Raw genomic sequence first — 19,419 nt, 5'->3', positions numbered from 1 at the left:
TGTTTTGACAGAATGGTCAAGTCTTCTGAAATTTATTCAGCATTTACTGTTCTGAGTTTTGAATCTCTGGGTTTATAAAAACATGGCTGTGTCAATTTGCATGGTATTTTGTCACTAATACAGACATAGAGGTCACTTGTCACACATACCTTAAATAATACACCACATTAAACCAAAAACATACAAGGTAAAACCTACACTTAAAAATCATGTAGAACATGCACAAAAATCAGTCCTGCAAAGTCACACACAGAAACAATTTTATATATATAAAAAAAGCTTACTAGAATGTGAACTTGCTAAACTATATAAACCATTAGAAAAAAAAATATGGGCCCCAACCTGATGTGCATATATGCACGTGCATGGACCCCCATTTATTTCCTGGTTTATCCCAAGCAGGTCTCTTAGCAGTAAAATGTCAATGCCATACCATCATTTAGCAGAAGGGTAGCTGCGTTAGTCTGGATCTGTAAATATAGATCATGCTCCAATCCATCTGTTAGTCTATAAAGTGCCACAAGACTCTTTTCAGAGTAGCAGCCATATTAGTCTGTATTCGCAAAAAGGAGTACTTGTGGCATCTTAGAGACTAAGAAATTTATTTGACCACAAGCTTTCATGAGCTACAGCAAGGTGAGCTGTGGCTCACGAAAGCTTATGCTTAAATAAATTTGTTAGTCTCTAAGGTGCCACAGGTCCTGCTTTGAGCAGGGGGTTGGACTAGAAGACCACCTGAGGTCCCTTCAAACCCTGATATTCCACTATTCTAAGTACTCCTTTTCTTTTTACAAGACTCTTTGCCGCTTTTATAATATTTGTTACACCCCACTTTCTCAGGGCTGAGTCAAACAGACTAGGCCAGGCTTGGTCACCCTGGCAGAACAGGTGGTTACCTAGGGCAGAGTAAAGGCCAGTCCTTTCCAGCACCAGCGAGGGATAAACCAGTTGAGTGTCACATGCTCCACTTCACCAGGTCGGAGACAACCCCGGCCCTGGGGGCCATGGTTTGAAGGTCTCTCAGCCCTAGGAAAGGGATGCGGGGCACATATACTAGAGTCTCCCACGGCGGCCAGCGGCAGGAGCCACTCGCAAAGTCCTTCGCTCTCAGTCAGACGAAAAGGAGTGAACTTCAGCAGGGCGCGTGAGGTCCAGGAGCAGGAGCTGGGCGAAGGCTAAGGCAGGACAGGCTGGAGGGAGCGGGCTGCTGCGGAGTGGCGGTGAAGAGGCGAGGAGACGGGGGGAATAAAACAATGCAGCGAGGCAGAGACGGAGTCTGGGGTGCGGGAAGTTAACAGCGATGGGAGGGCGGAAGGCTCCGGGGCGCGTGCGGGACAGCGGGAGGCTCCCTCTGGTGAAGGTCTGGCGGGAGCAGCGCTCAGGTTTTGCGGAAAAGATGCAGACGTACGAAAGCACTTCCCAGGCAGCGTTTGAAAGGGTTGGAGGAGGTGCGGCGATGACGCGCGCTAAGCTACCGCCATTCCATGCCTGTTTCCTACGGTCCGCCCCCCCCTAGTCTGCTGCCAGTTTGAAACTTAAACAGCCCCAGCGCTTCCCATTGGGCCCCCTTGGCGATCACGTGATTTTGCTTCTACCACTCAGACCGTTTCGCGCGCCTTTTCGAATTGGAGTTTTCATCGACAGGTCCTGTATCCTTCCTCCTCACTCGCGCAGGAGGGAGGGAAATAAAATAGTCCTGGAAGGATGTCTGTCCCAGCGGTCGAAATTTCTGCAGCTCCAGAAGGGTGATTTCTGTCAGCAGGTGAGTGAAGGAAGCAGGCAAGTATTGGGGGGGCTACTGGGGTTTGTTTTATGTGGTGATTGGTGAAGGGTTACGAAGGGCGGAGTGAGGCGGCCTCGGTACCGGCTCCGGCCGGCAGGAGTGCGGCGGCCGGACGAGTGACTCGCTGACTGGAGCTAAGAGCCTACGCGCGAGCGAGCGCGCGCGCGCGGAGACGCTCAGGCAGTGCGGTGAAGGGAGCGGGCTCGGGGGGCTGAATGTGGCCCGGCTGGCGAGATCTGGATGAACGGACCGTGAGGGGCAATCGGACAGGTAGGGGCCGTTCTCTTTCGCACCCCGCGTTTGAAGGGGTGCTGTGAGTGTGGTGCTCGCCGTGGTAGGTCGTGGGGGGGGGTATCCCACCCCGTCTCTGTGTAGTGTCGGGAGCCGGGGTGTTTCGGAGGAGGACCGGGGTGTGAGGAAGCGGAACGAAAGAGTTGTTTCTTGGTTGTGGCTGGGAATGGTAGAGGGAGCCCTAGGGGAAACGTGGGGGCGGGGGGCCGAGGTTGAACTGTGTTGATTTTGGGGAGGGGAATGGGGGGGGGAGGTTGGTCTGTGTTGGTTTTGGGGAGGGGGGGACTAGATGCTGGGGGGGTAGGTTCCCAGTGGCGAGCAGCATGGATGAGTTGTGGAGTTTTCAGGGGAGAGGGTCCAACTGCTTAAATAGCTCGGGGCATGTGTGTATTGTAGCTTTTTGGTAGGTGGCTCAGGTCATGATTATTATTGTAACTGTCAGAGTCTCCTCACCTTGACATTGACAGTCTCATTTCAAGCAGAGCCTATGCTGATTTGTCATTTTCTCTAGAGGTTCTCCTCCAACTGGTTCTATCAATGTCTCGGTGTGGTTGACATATAATCCCTCCTCTCTGTGTCTTGTTTTTGTTTTTAACTACTGTACATAGGCGCATCAGGCTGTCCCCTAAAATCCTCCGAGAGTATTTCTTTGCAAATGATGAATTAGTTTAGAAACCTGTACAGATGGTGTGGCATTTTATTTTATGCTTGCATTGGCCTGAATCCTCAAGTTGGGGGACAATTAGGATAAGAAGTGTTTAAGAAATCTCATTTAAATTCATACAGCACAAAAATGAAGATTCTGTTAAAGAGACACTATCAAATTTGGCACAATATTTGGAAATTTTAAAAGCAATCTTAAATAAAATGAGAAAGATGGGAATTCATGTTTACAAAAAAATAGGAAAGATGAGTACTTTTAACGGAGTCCATTCCTTGTTTTCAGTTCTAATACTGCAGTTTTGTGCTGGTGCATGAATCTAAAATTGAAGTGGATCAAAACCAACTGAAACTACCTGTTCTGTTGTCCTTGTGAGGAGGGATATATGAAAAAGTGTGAAAAGTAAATGGTCTTATACATTTCTTTCAGTTTAAATAATGTAAGGTGGTTTTTGTAACATAGGGATGTTAGGGATGCTTGATTTTTTTTTAATTATTATTTATTAATTATTAATTTATCCTTTAAGTAGTATGCCACAATAATGTGAAATTAAAAAAAAAACTGCTTTGAAAAGGGCTTTCTGCTCCCATCTTTTCAGCATCAGAGAAACTGGCCCTATATAAGGGAACAGTTAAAGTAAACTCAGTAAATAGAAAACGTGGTTTTCAAGTTATCCCTTAATTATATGTTTACCTGCAAATTTTAACCTGAATGTCCTGCAAATTTTAATGCTCAAAATTGTATTACAACTAATCTCAAATTAGGCAGTCATTCTTTTCCAAATGATTGAGATTTGGAAGGGCTGTTTTTGTAATATACACAACTTTACACAGGCACAGTCGATTTAAAAAGTCATGCATTTATTTGAAAGTTTGTTCACTATTGTAACATCTTACATTTATATAACTGAGAGAAATGGAAGAAAAGTTTGCATTTGTTTTTTTCTTTTCAGTGCATATGACAGCATTTTGTCATACATGTGCATTCAAATTATTTCCTTTTTTGTATAGTCATTTCCCCCTGTTTGAATGAGACTCACACAGCATTAGAGAGGGGGAAACATTTCGGCACATAGGAAAGCTAATAATCATAAAAACATTAAGAATAGTTGGGAGCAGATTTTATATCTGAAAGAACTTTCAAGTCACATTCATTTATATCAATATAGTTTATATTGCCCCCTTTTAAAGCATTCAGTTATGGAAACGTTGTGATACTTAGACACCAAAAATATGTAAAGATAGAAAAGTAATTTTTTACATCAACCTGATACAGTTACTCATGGGGGAATTCTGCACCAAAAAAATTTAAAAATATGCGCCAAAAAAAATATGCGCACAATATTTTAAAATTCTGCACGTTTTGTCAAAAATAACAGTGTAACAATACCAGTCTCAATTATTTTGGTAATTTATTTCAAAATAACTGTAAGCAACTATGTCTGTAACAATATAGACAACAAAAAAGATTCAGGAAATGTGTTTTGACAAATAGATTTCTTATTAGGCATATTAATACACAACTCTGAGTAATAATTCATGTAAACTATCATGCAGAAATGTATTTCCCACACCCCTCAGAAGCAGTGCAAAGGCCTGGGAGAGTCATGTGTAAAAGAGGAGCTGAGGGAGAGGGAAGTAATTGCTGGGAAAGAGCCTGGGTGTGAACTTGGAGGGTTGTTGGGTTTGAGTGGGAAAAGTATGGAACAGGGTTTTTTGTGGGTGTGGGGAGGGATTGTTAGGGAGCTTCCCCCATGCAGACCCTGTCTGACACCCAGCTTGTCTCATTCAGTCAGGCACATGTGTCCCTGTACTGTTCTATCTCCATGTATCCTTGCACCCCCACTTAGCCACCTCCTCATCCCCCCATCTCCATGTATCCCTCCTCTCCCGGTCCCTATGTGGCCCTGCACTCCCACTCCCATTCAGCTCCTGCCCCAGTCTGTCCCCCTCTCTAGCTCTTCTGAACCCCAGTCTGTGACCCCCCCGCCCCCCAAGCAACCCAATAACACCTGCCTCCCAGCCTGGCCCCACGGGCAGGACGCTGTGAGGCAGGCACCCTCTTTCTTTTCCCTATCCGCAACTAGGGCTGCTCCCTGCTGGGAGTGGCTGCTTTCTGTTCTGGCACCACAGCGGCCCCTTGTGAGTGAAAGGAGTATCTGCAGCACCTTTCCATCAGAATGTGTTTTCTGTTGGGGGAAACAATTCTGCATGGCCCATGAATTCTGCGCATGTGCCTTTCTATGAACATCTGCCGACTTTCACCTCCTGTTATTAGGTATCATTTAACAGTTCCCACGAACCCTTGTGAGTGAAAAAACGTTGGGATCCTTCTTCATGTAAATTGTAGAGAATTTATATATAATTTATATAACCAAGGTACCTATGTTCATAAATATGTAGAGCTTAATTTGCGGTAGTAAATTTGACATTCCGTTACAGGTAAGACTTCCAGTTTCAAAGATGCCGCTCTTTGGGAAAATTGTTGTTATTAAACGGAATGGGACCGATGGAATCCATTTTCCACTCACTGCAAGTTCTTGTTTATTTGGAAGGTAAGAATTGGTAATGTTAGAAATTATTTATATACATCAAGAGAACATGTTATTAACATTTTCTTAGTGTTATATTTTTCTTTATTTTACAAGCTTTGCTGTTTAATACAAATAAATTTTTGAATATTTGCAAGTAGTGGAGAATGTTTAATGAAGGGAAAAAAGCTCAAGCTAGTTCCCAGGATAAACCGTTGAATTTCCACCCTCTGACTGCACGACATAGCTGCTTGTCTCAGCTTCACTCTGTAGTAAGGGGGAATCTAGAGGATGCAGGGAGCTTGTGGGGAACAAAAGTCCCAACTGGATTCATGCTTGGCCAGCTGGGGACAGAGGCCTAATAAGAGGGAGGAGGTCACTAAAGGAAAGAACCAAGGCTGAGCTGGGACTAGAGGTAAAAGTCAAAAGAGGTCTTTTGCTGCCATTGGGGTTACAGACTGAGTCAGTACATTGTGGTACAGTGTACCAGCCCATCTCTTGAACTCCTGTTTTGCTCTTTTGAATCTATGCTTTCATTTAAAAAAATAAACAGAAATGAAGAGTAACTCTATAGTTGTTATGGTTTCAAAAGAAAACGTAAAAAGTGTCAGAGTGAAACTAATGAAGAGATATCTGTATGAGTCTGCAGAGAGCATGAAATAGCTCTGAGAGGTGTGTACTGCATCATTTCTGTTAAGTGTGTTACATACTCAGTGATAACAATTAAATGTCAGCATTAACTATTTCATTCCTCATGTAAGAAAGGGGAGGAAAAATTGTAGATTTATGCAATTTGCTGAGATCGACAGCCTGATTTTTGGTGCTCCAAGTGACTTTAGGGATATTTCTTTTACTGCCAATCAAAAAAAAGAATCAAGCCCAAGGAGTCTAACCAGAACCCATGGGCAGATGCAAGCCTTGCCAAAAAGGAGCCAAGCTTAAGGAGCTCTGAGAACATAGATGATCATATTTTGAACATCTGTAAAATATACTTTGAGTGGCATCTTATTTGGACTACTCTCTTGTGTGGAAATGGTATTCTGAATAGCTGGCAAGCTGCTCAGGCAGGAAGGGGCAGGTTGAGAAGTCAGCATGCTGATGTGTGATGTTTGTTACTAAGCGTGAACAGAAGTTGAGCTGACCTTAGAACTAACACAAATTTTCTTAAAAGTTGATAAATTGTTTAATACAGTATATGAATTTTTTGAATGTTACTCAAAGAAAAAGTGAAACAAACATAGGTTTGTGTATTTGAATATTAGAGCACCAAACAAATATTAAAATTTGAGTTTTGAATGTAACACTTTTTATTTTATACTGGAAGGGGAAATTGATATAGTAGACAGGGTACAGCTAGCTGGATCCTGTTCTCTGAAACCCTCCCCCCTTCATGGCCCTGATCGTCTACACTGCAATTTTATAGCCCCAAAAGCCTGTGTCAGCTGACTCAGGCCAGCTGCTGCTGGGCAGTGGGATCTTTTATTGCAATGTAAACATACACTAAATGCCATGGCTGGGAGCCTTATATAAGACCCCAATCCTGCAGTCAAATCCACTATAGGACTCCTCTGTTCACGTAGACCCCATTGGTTTCAGTGGGGCTGTTCATGTGTCTGCACTGATCCAATTCTAAGATGAGGGCCTGCAATTTTAAAGTTCCCTAATATTTAGTTTCTACCAAATATACATAGGTAAATCTGTCATGACTCCAAACTCAATCTGGGATCTGAAAGTTAAGTTGTGTTCTTTGTGTTGCACATATTAGCAGCAAGAAAGATTTTGTAGGCCTAAGTTTGCCTCTGACTTCAAATTTGGCCATGCAACTGGAATTTAGTAAATAATTCTGATGATATGAGCCAGAATAGATAAATGCATTTCTTACTTGCAATCCTTAGATTTCATGTTTCTTTCTCTGCTTCCTCTATTTTTTTCTGTCCTTTTAAATTTCAGGACTGGTTCTTTGGCTGCTTTAGATGTTAGCACCAAAACCAAACACAATACCCTAAAAGTACCTAAGCAGTTTTGCCAGTGCTTTCTTTTCTCTTGTATTGCAGCCAGGAATTAAGTACTAATGATGTGAATCCTGTAATCTGAAAGGAATACTCTGATAATGTAGGGATATGCGTGGATAAATACCTAACAGAATATCATTCACTAAAGCTGTTAAGCTAGAGTAAATATCTGATTGAAAAGCAACATTTGTGGGAGAGAGAAATCTTCTGTGACTTAGTTATTTTGTCTTTGATTTTTGGGAAACTTTCCACTGTTGCTAGCAATAGCGGTACTGCAACAGTGCTTGTGCAGTAGTGAAAGATTTTTCAAAATTGTCTTTGTACGTGCAGCTGGTGGACATATCCAGCTAGTTCTTAGTTTAAGAAGCTGTACATTTTAATAGTGTATATTTAGTTTAAAATTTGCTTTAGGTTTTCTCAGTGCTTGTGCTGACTTTAAATATTTTTATATTGCATTTTCAAACAGCATCATAACATTTTTGCAGATATTAAATGATCATGTATTCAGAAGCAAATTCTCTAAAATAAAGTTCTTCTGTTCTCTTAATTACTTGCTTAAAACTAAAGTTGTGCTTTTCAACCAAAGGAAAACAGAGTGCGATATCCGCATACAGCTGCCTCAAGTCTCAAAAGAACATTGTAAAATTGAAGTCAATGAGAACAAGGAGGTAAGTTTTGTTTTTAATTGTATTATATTCCATCACTGCATTTCTTCAGGTTACTGAACTAGCTATTTTTGTTTCATTTGTAGGCAATCTTGATTAATTTAAGTACTGTAAATCCAACGCAATTGAATGGTAACAGTTTTCAGCAACCTGCACATCTGAAGCATGGAGATGTGTTCACTATTGTTGATCGTTCTTTCAGGTCAGTAGCAATGAAGGAGGCAAGCAACTATGACACTGATTCTGCATTGAAATCTGAAAAAGCACACTCTTACATCTCCAAGGAGCTCCATTGATTTCAGTGGTGCTCCCTAAGGACATAGGGGTCCACCTACCCACATCTCATTGTGGGATCAGAGACAGAGGTTTAATCTGAGGTTGACACATTTTCTTCTTACTCCCTAAAATAAATTTTAATTTAATTTCATGCTTCATATTTCCTTAAACAGTTTCTGCATAGTATGATCAGAAAGCTGAGCTGTTAAAGCATTATGTCACCTTTAAACTATTTACCAATAAGCTATTCATGACAGTATTGTCTTGATATCTTGGTGTGACTTTCTCCTAAGGTTAGATGTGTTGTATTAATTCAGATGGAATATCTGGGCTAAAGGGTAAAAGGTGTTGTTGTAATGCCGTCACTGTCCAACATTAAACCGTGTTCAACAAGGTTTGGAGTTTGGTATATAGAGACCACAGCCTGCTTAGTACCATGGCAAACACACCATTAAAAATCGTTTTAACCTTTTATTAAGATAAAGAAATGAAGGGAAAAAAAGTTGAAACACTTTGAAATGTAGACTACTAAGTAAGGCTTTCATTTTAAAAACATCCCTTTTTCCCTTTAGCTGGAGAGAAATTTTAGCAGGAAAATCCCCCTTGTTTGACATCTCTCAGACTTAAATTGTAATAATTGTCCTTTGAGGGGAAAAAAGAAGTTAGTTGAGAGCTGTTGCTGCTGTTGTTAAAGTCTAATTGTGTTCCATCTCAGGGGGTAGTTGGGATTTGACGAGCTGGCAGAGGTGGTGATATCATCTGGTTCCCTTTCTCTGGCCAGGTCTGATCAGGACATCTCTCAGGATCAGAATGATGAAGGCTTAGGGTCGCAGGAGATGGCGGGGTGACAACCATGATACGAAGCTTGCTCCACTAGCCAATTTTTTCTCCAAAATTTCTTTCTTTAAGGACCCCAAAAAAGTAGCGGTGGGTCGAATAGCTCTTCCTGCATTATTTTGTCCAACAATTAGGCCTAGTTTCTGATGTACCAATTTTGGTTCAGATTTCTCATGTTTACCAAGCTTGATCTTAACACGGTCCTTGAGTTATATCAGTAGGCCTTTTTGTTTGCATTAATTCAGTCTGTCTCCTTTTTATGCCTTTTCCCATGAACTATTGTTCTTATAGGTTATTGTGATATCTTATGAACTTTCACATACTTTTTACAGTTGAGCTCACAATTAGGGTAGATTTGTAGGCTCAATTATTACAACAGACTTTTGGAGAAAAATTCACAACTATGCCTCGGTGCAATTTATAACCAGTTAAATAATGGTATTATTGCTGGAAGGGGACAATTACTACAGAGTTTAAGTAAGGGTTTATGTAAGTTTTACAGTTAGCCATCATAAATGTAACATAAGCAAAGAGGTTGTTTTCTTCTATTAAATTTTTTTCAGGTTTGAATATCTGCCTCAATCAACGCCAAGAAAGAGACTTTCTAGAACTCCAAAAAATGAAACCCTACAGGTAATTTTAAGGCCACTGACTACATTTGCTGAACATATGCATGGTGTCATCTGTCATGTCATATTAGTATTGGTTCAGTGATTTATCTTCCCCTTCCTATTAGCTTGGCATCACACACTAATCCAGTGATTGAAGCTGTGAAGAAACTCTTGAGAAATATTGTTTTCTTACTATTTACTAATTCATATCGGCTTATGTCAGTTTTCAGCAATGTAAATATTTAATTATAATATTCTAAACTGTTATCAGCAGAACTAAGGATTATTTTTTAAAAACAGTTTGGCTGTTTTAAGAGAGGATGGGTACAGGGGTATTGAGACATTTGAGATCCTTGTACCTTAATTTTTACATTTTAAAGAATTACAGGAGTAAATCATAGCTGTACGTCCCTGCGTCAAAGTATTTCTAGTGTCCTGCTTCCAATATAATCTTATTCTGAATAGCAGTAATGAGTAATGCAGTGTTGTTAATGACGTGTCTCCATCTTTCTGGCCAATGACAATCTAAAGGAGTTAAGTAAGCACAAACTGGGAAGCTTGTCCTCAAGACTGTGAGCAGCCTCTTTTTAGAAAATAATCTGTGATTGTTATTCCATGTGCCCATTACATTAAAGTAATGTTTAAGTCTCTCTAAAGATTGATCAAAGCATAAAATTTTAAATTTTATCTTCATGACTAGCAGGTTTTGTTAACCTTTTCTTTTACAGTCTTTTGCCCATCTTATCAATATACTTGTTGAAATGAGTATCTTGTAGGAGTATTGTTAATCAGCAGATTGTCATGAACATTGAAACACTTATGTAGGCTGCAATTCTTATATTTAAACTAGTAGCTGAAAGCCCATATTGTCTTATAGGTGAGGTACTTGAGCCAAGTAATCCATCGTCTGTGCAGTGTCCTGCGTATAACTAATGAAATAGTTGCATGCAAATTAGCTGCGGAATAAGGGTGGTGATTGTTACCTCTGATATCACAATGATCTAGGACTTTAGCATGGGATAAGTAGATGCCCACTGTAGCTGAAAGCTTGTGCTGTTGCACAGATGTAATTCAAGAAGTCAAAATTACTGAGAACTTAAACTGGATTGTAACACACCACAAATGCCAGTGATGATTGAACCTGATATTCTAAACAAAGAACTCTCAATCATGCTTGTAGTTGTTTCCGGTGCTTCACGCTGGCTCAACAGACATTCCAGGCTTTACGGTGACAATCCTGGCCTCTTATTATATTGATGAGCAGGCTGTCCTGAAGTCTAATAAGCATATCATCTCAGTTTGGTTTAATTATCAGAATTTAGCTGTAATGCATGCTCAGGCTACAGATTCTTTTGGAATTAATGACTATTCCAAAAAATAAGAAACTATAAAACTGTCTTCAGGAGCCTCAGATGTCTTACTCAAGTAGTAACCTGTGTGACCAACTTCAAATACTGTGCAATTTCATATAATGCATGGATTTAAATTTTTGTAAGCCTGGTGCTCAATTAAAATTTGTCTTGGTTATGAAGAGGGGCCAAATTCTGTAATCTTCTGAAAATGTGGAGTAGAAAACTGTATTTGTGATAAAATATGTTGCTTTATCGTAACACTGTACAAATTTACAGGTTCTTCATGTTCAGCAGGTGGCAGAAGTGGAATTACAGAGCCCAAGATCTAAAAGTCCTCAGACCTCTGGTTGGTAGTTGTTTCATGTAGTTTGCTTTTTTCAATATTATATAGTCACATTTTATTCTTAGCATGCTTGCAAAAAGAAGATGGGAAAATGTCAAAAGATTCATTTTACAAGTCAACCTGTTACTTCAGTTGAACTTTATTTTAATAGGTTTCAGAGTAGCAGCTGTGTTAGTCTGTATTCGCAAAAAGAAAAGGAGTACTTGTGGCACCTTAGAGACTAATAAATTTATTTGAGCATAAGTGCATCCGATGAAGTGAGCTGTACTCACGAAAGCTTATGCTCAAATAAATTTGTTAGTCTCTATGGTGCCACAAGTACTCCTTTCCTTTTTATTTTAATGTTACTGAATAGATAATTAGATTTTGCAGACCAAATTCTGCTTTTTAGAGGCATTAAATAAGTATAATTGAGGACAAAAATTAACGACTGCAATTAAAATTTCACTAATTCAGTTGATGTCTGAGGTACAAAAGAATCATTACTCTCCACAGCAAATGTTATATCTGCTCTTGAGTGCTAATACGAAGAGAACATTTAAAAAAGAAAATGGATTATAAAGTTCCAACTTTTGGATGCACCCAGGAAACGGATCCATCGATTCCAAAGATGCCATTTATAGTTGCTTTTTGGAGTAGAACTGCACATTTTAGCCTACAAGTCTATGTGTACTCTAGGCTTTTTCTTAAATTCTCTGCCACAAGTGCAGCTCCACTAGTATAGTGCAAATGCAGAGGTACTGTGGGCTTTCTACACTAGTATTTAACCCTGAGCAAGTCTAGAGAATACAGTGATTCAAAATCTGTGCTAGCATTGCTACCTTTTCTTACCAGCAGTAGATGGAGAAATTGAGGCTTTGTCTATACTAGGACCAGTTGACTGATGTACTTGGTCAGTGGAAAGTCTCCATTCATCCACACAGATTTGCTACAATGGGTTTTTCAGTGAGGGTCAATCATTGCAAGTTATCCCAGTATCCAGTCTCAACTGGTGTTAGCACAATAGATTAAGTACCTATTGTGGACACATCCCGCTATCATGGTAACACTGTCACCACAAAAGGTCTTCCCACTTCTGACCCATAATGCAATAATCTCTCCTGAAGCGTCCTGTCTCTTCATACCACCACCTGTTTTCATAGTCCACAGTCTAGGGATCATCTTGTCCACAATAATTCTATAGTACATTCTGCACAGAGCTCAGTTTGAGCTATTTTCATTGCAAAATGTGCTTTTTTCTCCCCACAAAAAAAGATTTTATAGAGAAGCTGTTATATACTTCAGCATGGTCCTTTGAGAGATCCTGGACCATCATTTTTCTGTGGGGTGAGGAACTTGTCCAATCACAGCAGGGAAGTCCAGCATTTGTCAGCAGCGATCCAAGCTGGCCTCAAGCAATGCTGAGACAAGGGGAAGGACCCCAATGGCAGTTGCCACAATCATGCATCACAGAATCAATGTAGATGCCAGGCAAAACTGGTTAATTTACTGTGGTAGTTCTGTATCAGTTTAAACAAACTTATTTGGAGTTTTAACAATCAGATTCATCCAACTGATTTGAAATTAGCATCCATTCACCTATCTAATGTATACAAAACCCTAAGAGGCCTCTGTGAACCATAGTGATGCAGTTATTGATTCTGCAGATAGACAATATTTCTGAGATATGACCTACTGTTTCTCAATGTGGGGCTAATTCAAGGTCTAAATACAATTTAAATATCAACATAAACAATTTAACTACTGATGAATGTATTACAAAAATTCAAATAGGATTGTGAACAGAGCTTGACTAGTGGGCAAAACTTTAGTGCTGATATTTTATCTCAGCGGCTAACCCTGATTGGTGTTGCTGCCTCTTTATTCAAAAGTGCAAATCTTGTTGAAGGAGAAAACCTGTTTTTCTACCCATTTAATAACAGTCCTCCAGTTTTAAAATATATATATGTGTAAGGTTCTTTTTACCCTTTATTACTATCTAGATAAAATCATAGAATGTGAAGGCCAAAATTTTGGTGAAAATGACAAGCAAAGCACTGAGGAAGATATTTCCAGAGTTGTACCAGCCAAACAACATGCAACACCTAAATCAACATACAGAACAGCTAAATCTAACAGAAGAGAAAATGAGATGTCTCCTTTTAGCAAACTTTATGAATTGTTGAAAAATGAGATCGATGTGAAAACACAGAAAGATGGCAACGACGAGATACCTATGCCACGACAAGCAGGTGATTTTTTTTTTTTTTTTAGAGAGAGGATGGTGATATAATGTTGATGGCCACTGTAGGAGTTATTATTTATGCAGGATATTAGAACAACACTAATTTAACCATAGATTCCTTTATTAAATCCAAAGGCCAAATGGAATTTATACAATTGCTCTAAATGGGCCTACAAAGCCTAAATAAGCAATTTACTATATCCAAAGAGTAACAAAACATTCATAAGCATTTCTTCAAACGGGCTAAATCCAGGGGTGCTGAGACTCATTTGTCAGCTCCAACATTATCAGGCAGGTATTAGCAGAGTTTTACTTTTTTTAATACTCTTTAACAAACAAGTCATGTCATTCCCAATTACAGACTTCAGCTAAACACCAATTTGAGACAGTTCGCCTTTATTTCCAATCTTAATCTTGATGAGATTTAAAACTTCCTTCCCCTCTGCCCCCCAGGTCTTTCCTCCCTATCTCTTCCCCTCCTTGCTGACCAACGGTTTTTCCTTTGCATCATGGGCCCTAATTTTTGAGATAACACTGGTATGTGGGATAGAAGGTCCACATTGGCTCTTTTGTTTAAAATGATCTGCAGAGGCCTTCTTTTTAGAAACATACCCTTTTTTCATTATTTTTTCTTTTAACCAGATATCCTCCCTACTTCATTCCTTCTGGCATTATATAACTCATTACTTTCAAAGCCTCTCTTTTACTTGCTATTTAGGGCCTTTCTTTACAATATATTTCTTTAACCAGATGTAAAATAACTTCTGTTATTTATTCTACAGAGACTAATGCCCAGCAAATTTCATTATTGATATTTCCATCTGGTCAAGAGACCCAAACTAAGGAAAAAGAGGCAATCATTGGTGAAGATATTGAACAGTCTGAAGTTAAAGAACAAGAAATACACAGTGTGGAACTTAATCAGATTTCTACTGAAGGAAATAGTTCTAAGAAGACCAATGAAATAAGTTCTGCAAATTCAGATGAACCACGGACTGGACAAGATTCATCATTAGGAGTTAAAGCAACAGAAATTTCAAATGAAATTCAAAAGAAAGATGTAGTGTGCAGTAGAGTTGGTGGGAATGAATCATGTATTTTGGGGAAAAGTAATAAATATTCAAAGCAAAAGAGAAATAGTAAACAGCTTACACCAAGAAAATCCTTAAATGCAGAAGAAGTGCTAAAAGAAATTCATGATGAGACTTACTCTGTTAGCATAACTAAGGAGAGAGATTCTGAAACTGTTGAATTTTCTCCTGGGTATAGTAATTCCAAAAGCCCCAAAGGGAGTGTTAGACAGGGTAAAAAAATTTCAAATAAAAGTCCATCATCAGAATTATTAACTCCGGAAAGGTTAACATCGAAAGATGCATCTTCTGCTAGTGGTAAATATCACTCTGGAGCGCGAAGGGGAAGACGAATGAGCTCTGGAAAGATGGCTGAAGAAACACTGGAGGGAGATTCATCTCAAGAACCTGACAAGAATGTAGATATTAAAGGTAGTGATGTTAAAGAAAAGCTGACCACAGAGAACTACCAACAGAAATTAGAGGTGGAAGATGCTAATATTGTACTGGGTCCTCACAGGTTGTCATCAAAAAGAAGGTGCTCTGAAAGTGATGCACTTCTGAGAGATGATGAAGTTGCATCAAAAATCAATATTTCTAGCCTACCTACTGAAGACAAAAATTCAGGTAAATACTTTGTATGGTTAGGAGCTATATTTTAAATTTATTTGGGAGAGACTATCATGTTTTATGTAAGTGAAGAAATGGTTTTTTTGCTGCACATCTATCCTTAACTATTGTATATGTAATTATGGCTAACCATAATTAATACATTGAAATTGTTTGAGAAAATGTGAATGTAACTACATCTGCTGAATTAATTGTGCAAAAACTAAGTTATAAGGATTTGTGCTCATTGTGGCTTGAAATGTGCTTCAGACTTTAAAATGAGTAAAAATTAATTTCTAATTTATATGCTGTAATGTTGGACTCTTCATATATAAAGAAATTTTTCAATTGTAATTTTTAAAAGGGGAGACAAAGAGGTTACCTCAAAAGCGGAAAAGTGGAGAACTTGAGTTATTACATCAGCCTTTTGGGAAAAGAAAGAGAGTGTCCTTTGGTGGTCATCTCAGTCCTGAACTTTTTGATAAAAGTCTGCCACCCAATTCACCACTTAGAAGAGGTGCAATTCCAGCAAGGTTAAGCTTACCATTTGGAAATTCACCTCGTGCAGTTCTGAAGAAGGGCCAGGGATTCAAACGTCTCGTAATCAAGGTAAACTTTAAAGATGAAAATTTAAACATTACCAAGGAAACAAAATAGAAATTTCGAGTTTGAAAATTACAAAAAGGCATACATGAGGAAATGTAGATACTGTACCTTCAGCTTTAGATAGCTGTATTTAAATACAGCTATTTCCAGTGTAGCTAGCTCTTCAGTATTTTTGAACTCCCATGTTTGAAGGCCAGCTGATCAGTATCTTATTTGAGATTGTATTTTTACTATAAATTACATATTGACTGGAATTGACATTTATTGGGAAACTATCATAATTTGGACTGAAAATTGACTAAAGGAATAAAATGCTTGAAGCTACAAAACAACAAATTAATTGTAGCCTGAAAATGTTTATCCATTGCTTCCACCAATCTGTGAATTAAGTTTAGTAAAAGATATGTATCAAACTTAATGTAACAGCTTTTTAAAACTGAAATTTTAACTTACATTTAGGAAATAAATGATTTACTTCAGTTCTCATTTCTTACCCTTTTTACAGCTGGTTTGAAATGAAAATGTTGAACATCTTTTTAATTTCCAAGTTTTATTTTAAATGAGTAAAAGCTTGTTTCAGTTAATTTGATACATTGAGCATGTGCTTTTCAGAATTAGGTGAGAATTTGTATTTCTACTTTGTGAGAAATTTTTTTTAATCCTATCAGGATCTTTCAGAGCATTTGCAGAGACAAAAATCATCACAAAGAAACTTGCCCGCCAGGAGGTCCCCGGCTGCCTCGCCGCCCGCCAGGAGGTCCCCGGCTGCCTCGCCGCCTGCCCTTAAAAAAGCGTCACCTAAGCTCACTGCAAACTCCCCATCAAATACACCATACACAAAAGGACGTTTCTCTATTTCTCACATTAGCACACCATCTCCTACTTCAAAGAAGCAGGGTACTGCTGCAACAGAAGTTAAGGAAAGCGAGAGAGATTTTATTGGAGTCAAGACACCTGAATCTTTTCATATTAACCAGGAACATCAGATGTCTGTGCCAACTACACCTAAACAATTAATAAGGCGTAGTATAAGATTTTCTGCGAAGAGAACTCCCATGAAGAGGAGGAGTGATGCTGTGGAAACAATTCATTCTAAAAGAAGAAGTGGTGCTTCTAAAGCCAATTTGCTAGGTTTGTTTAAGTAGTTGATTTTGGAGACTATTAGTGCTTTTTTAAAAACTGAACAGAAGCCATTAATTCATGCATATGCATTATGATATTCTTTAATTACATATCACACATACTATATTTTCTACATGACCCCTACTAGGGATGTAAACAGTTAACCGGTAAGCATTAAGCTTACCGGTTAACCAAAGTTTATTGTTAATACTGGCAGCCCCATGTTGGACCCCAGCTACGCCACACCAGCCAGCGGGAGCCCAGCCCCGGCTATGCCAGCCCCCTCCAGCTACCTCAGTTAACCAAAATAATTTTAATCGTTTAACCAGTTAACTTTAACCAATATTTACATTCCTAACCCCTACCTTTTTCAGTGCACAGGATGAATTTTATCCTCATCATTCAGTATGTGATGCTATGTGTTATTTTCTGTACATCCAAACCTTGCACTGAATATAGCTTTGAAGAGTTTAAGACTGGAAAGGATCATTAGATTATCTAGTTTGCCCTCCTGTATATAACAGGCCATTACATTTCACCCAGTTATCTCTGTATTAAGCCGAATAACTTGTTTGACTAAAGCATAACATCCAGAAAGGCATCCAGATTGGAGTTGGAGAAACCACCATTTTCTTTGGTAGTTCATTCCAATGGTTCATAACCCTCACTAGTAAAATTTGTGCCTTGAATTTGTCTGACTTCAGCTTCTAGCCACTAGTGGCTCTTATGCATTTCTCTGCTGGATGAGAGCCCTTTGGTATCTGGTATTCTTCTAGTGAAAGGTACTTATGCAGTATAATCAAGTAATCTCTCAACTTTTCTTTTCTTTTCTTTTTTCTTTTTTTAAAGTAACTAAATGTATTGAGCTCTTTGAGTCTCTCATTGTAAGGTTTTTTCATTTTTGTGGCTTTGTGTGTCTACTCTCAAATTTTTTAAGATCCTTTGTAAAATGTGGACATTGGAACTGTAGCAGTATTCTAGTATCTGTATCATCAGAGGTAAAATCACTTCATTACTCCCCTGCATTGTGTTAGCCTTAGAATAGAATCCATTTCACCAAGGTGACATTCAGTTATCTTGTAACCACAAGAACATCCTTTCTGTTCCTGCAGTCCCCCTGCTTGGGTCACTACATACTTACAACTTCTGCAACAAATGAGGCAGGTGTCCTGCATCATTCTGTGCATAGGATGAATGGTGCTCAAGGAGTTAATCAGTTGTCTACAGGAGTCCTTTGTGGGGTGGGGGGGAAGAGAGTTAAATAGTTATGAACATGTAATTAATAACTATCATAATACATATACCAAATGGACTGAATTAAGAGTGCATGGAAAATCTTATGTCTGGAAGTCCCCAACTTTTTATTGCTTGATTTTGTAATCTAATAATTCTTTAGAAATAGTTTTAAATGTAATTTAATCAGCTTTTTAAAAATGCAAACTGAAAAGATAAATTCCATCTTTTGGAATCATATTCCCCTTCCAGCCCCCTGGATCAGCATCATAATCGGAACTTTTAGATACCCAGTACAGACCTTAACCAGCAGAGCTAATAGTAACTGGTAGTAGGAGTAGACAGTTATCTTTTGTGAGCCAGACACTAGATGCAGAGGATATACACCTTGCCAGTGGATTTTGCAGCTATTTGCTGACAGAGGAACTTGGCCGTTTGGATATCCTGTCTCTTCCTTTCCTCTCTTCACCCTCCTCCCACTGCCCCCAGGTTATGGAGAAGTGTGTGCTGTAGTGGTAGTATAAACCAGTAGTTCTCAATCTTTTTGAGCACAGGACCCATTTATAGATGTGTATGGTCTGTTGCAACCCAATAAATAGTCTAGGGTGGAGACCTGGGGTGGTTTCGGTTGGGACCTGCCCAGCACTCACAATGGCAGCTCCTGAGCTGTGGGCTGGCTGGGCTTGGCTCATGACTCTGGGCATGGCATTCTCTAGTGTTGCAGTGCTGCTTAGGTTCACCCCACTCCCATAACTGGATCAAATTTGTGTGAATGGAGTTGCAACCAGGCTCATGAGGTGGCAGTGCCACCCACTCAGATTTGGCCTATCCAGAGTCTTGTCATCATGATGCTGGGACCCCAGAGGTTGCAGTGCCTGGAGCAGCTCACCTAGCCCAAACAACCCTGTGGGACAGGAGTTGCCATTGTGGTGACCCAATTTTGGGTCCAGATCCATAGGTCGATAAACCCTGCTGTAGATCTTTCTGCTCTTATCCTTACCGGTCTTCTCCCTCTGCTCCTATCCTTGTATCTTGTTCTGTTCCCACTTTGCTCCTGTCTGTCCTTACCTTTCCTGTTCCCTTTCTGGCTATTATCTCTAGAGGAGCAATTGTAGAATATTTTGCTCAGTCCTGGTCAGGAGCATGCTCAGTGTGGCTGGCACAGGGCTTGATGGAGACAGCCATACCCAATGT

General features: G+C 39.4%; 1 protein-coding gene across 1 annotated transcript in view; it reads left to right on the top strand.

The window, feature by feature from the left end:
* The first annotated feature begins 1,681 nt into the window (after window positions 1-1,681).
* MKI67 (marker of proliferation Ki-67) overlaps window positions 1,682-19,419 on the top strand; it is a 39,644-nt gene continuing 21,906 nt past the window's right edge. The window contains exons 1-10 of the mRNA XM_048858884.2: window positions 1,682-1,762; window positions 5,177-5,289; window positions 7,864-7,945; window positions 8,029-8,144; window positions 9,619-9,688; window positions 11,295-11,364; window positions 13,344-13,592; window positions 14,368-15,282; window positions 15,629-15,873; window positions 16,539-17,001. Of these exons, the coding sequence (XP_048714841.2) occupies window positions 5,198-5,289; window positions 7,864-7,945; window positions 8,029-8,144; window positions 9,619-9,688; window positions 11,295-11,364; window positions 13,344-13,592; window positions 14,368-15,282; window positions 15,629-15,873; window positions 16,539-17,001 (2,302 nt within the window). The 5' untranslated portion in view covers window positions 1,682-1,762; window positions 5,177-5,197. The remainder of the gene's footprint in view (window positions 1,763-5,176; window positions 5,290-7,863; window positions 7,946-8,028; window positions 8,145-9,618; window positions 9,689-11,294; window positions 11,365-13,343; window positions 13,593-14,367; window positions 15,283-15,628; window positions 15,874-16,538; window positions 17,002-19,419) is intronic.

Source organism: Caretta caretta, chromosome 7, assembly GCF_965140235.1.
Source record: "Caretta caretta isolate rCarCar2 chromosome 7, rCarCar1.hap1, whole genome shotgun sequence".
Classification (NCBI taxonomy): Eukaryota; Metazoa; Chordata; order Testudines; family Cheloniidae; genus Caretta; species Caretta caretta.
Note: the sequence above shows the minus strand (reverse complement) of the source record. Positions and strands in the feature narration are given on the sequence as shown.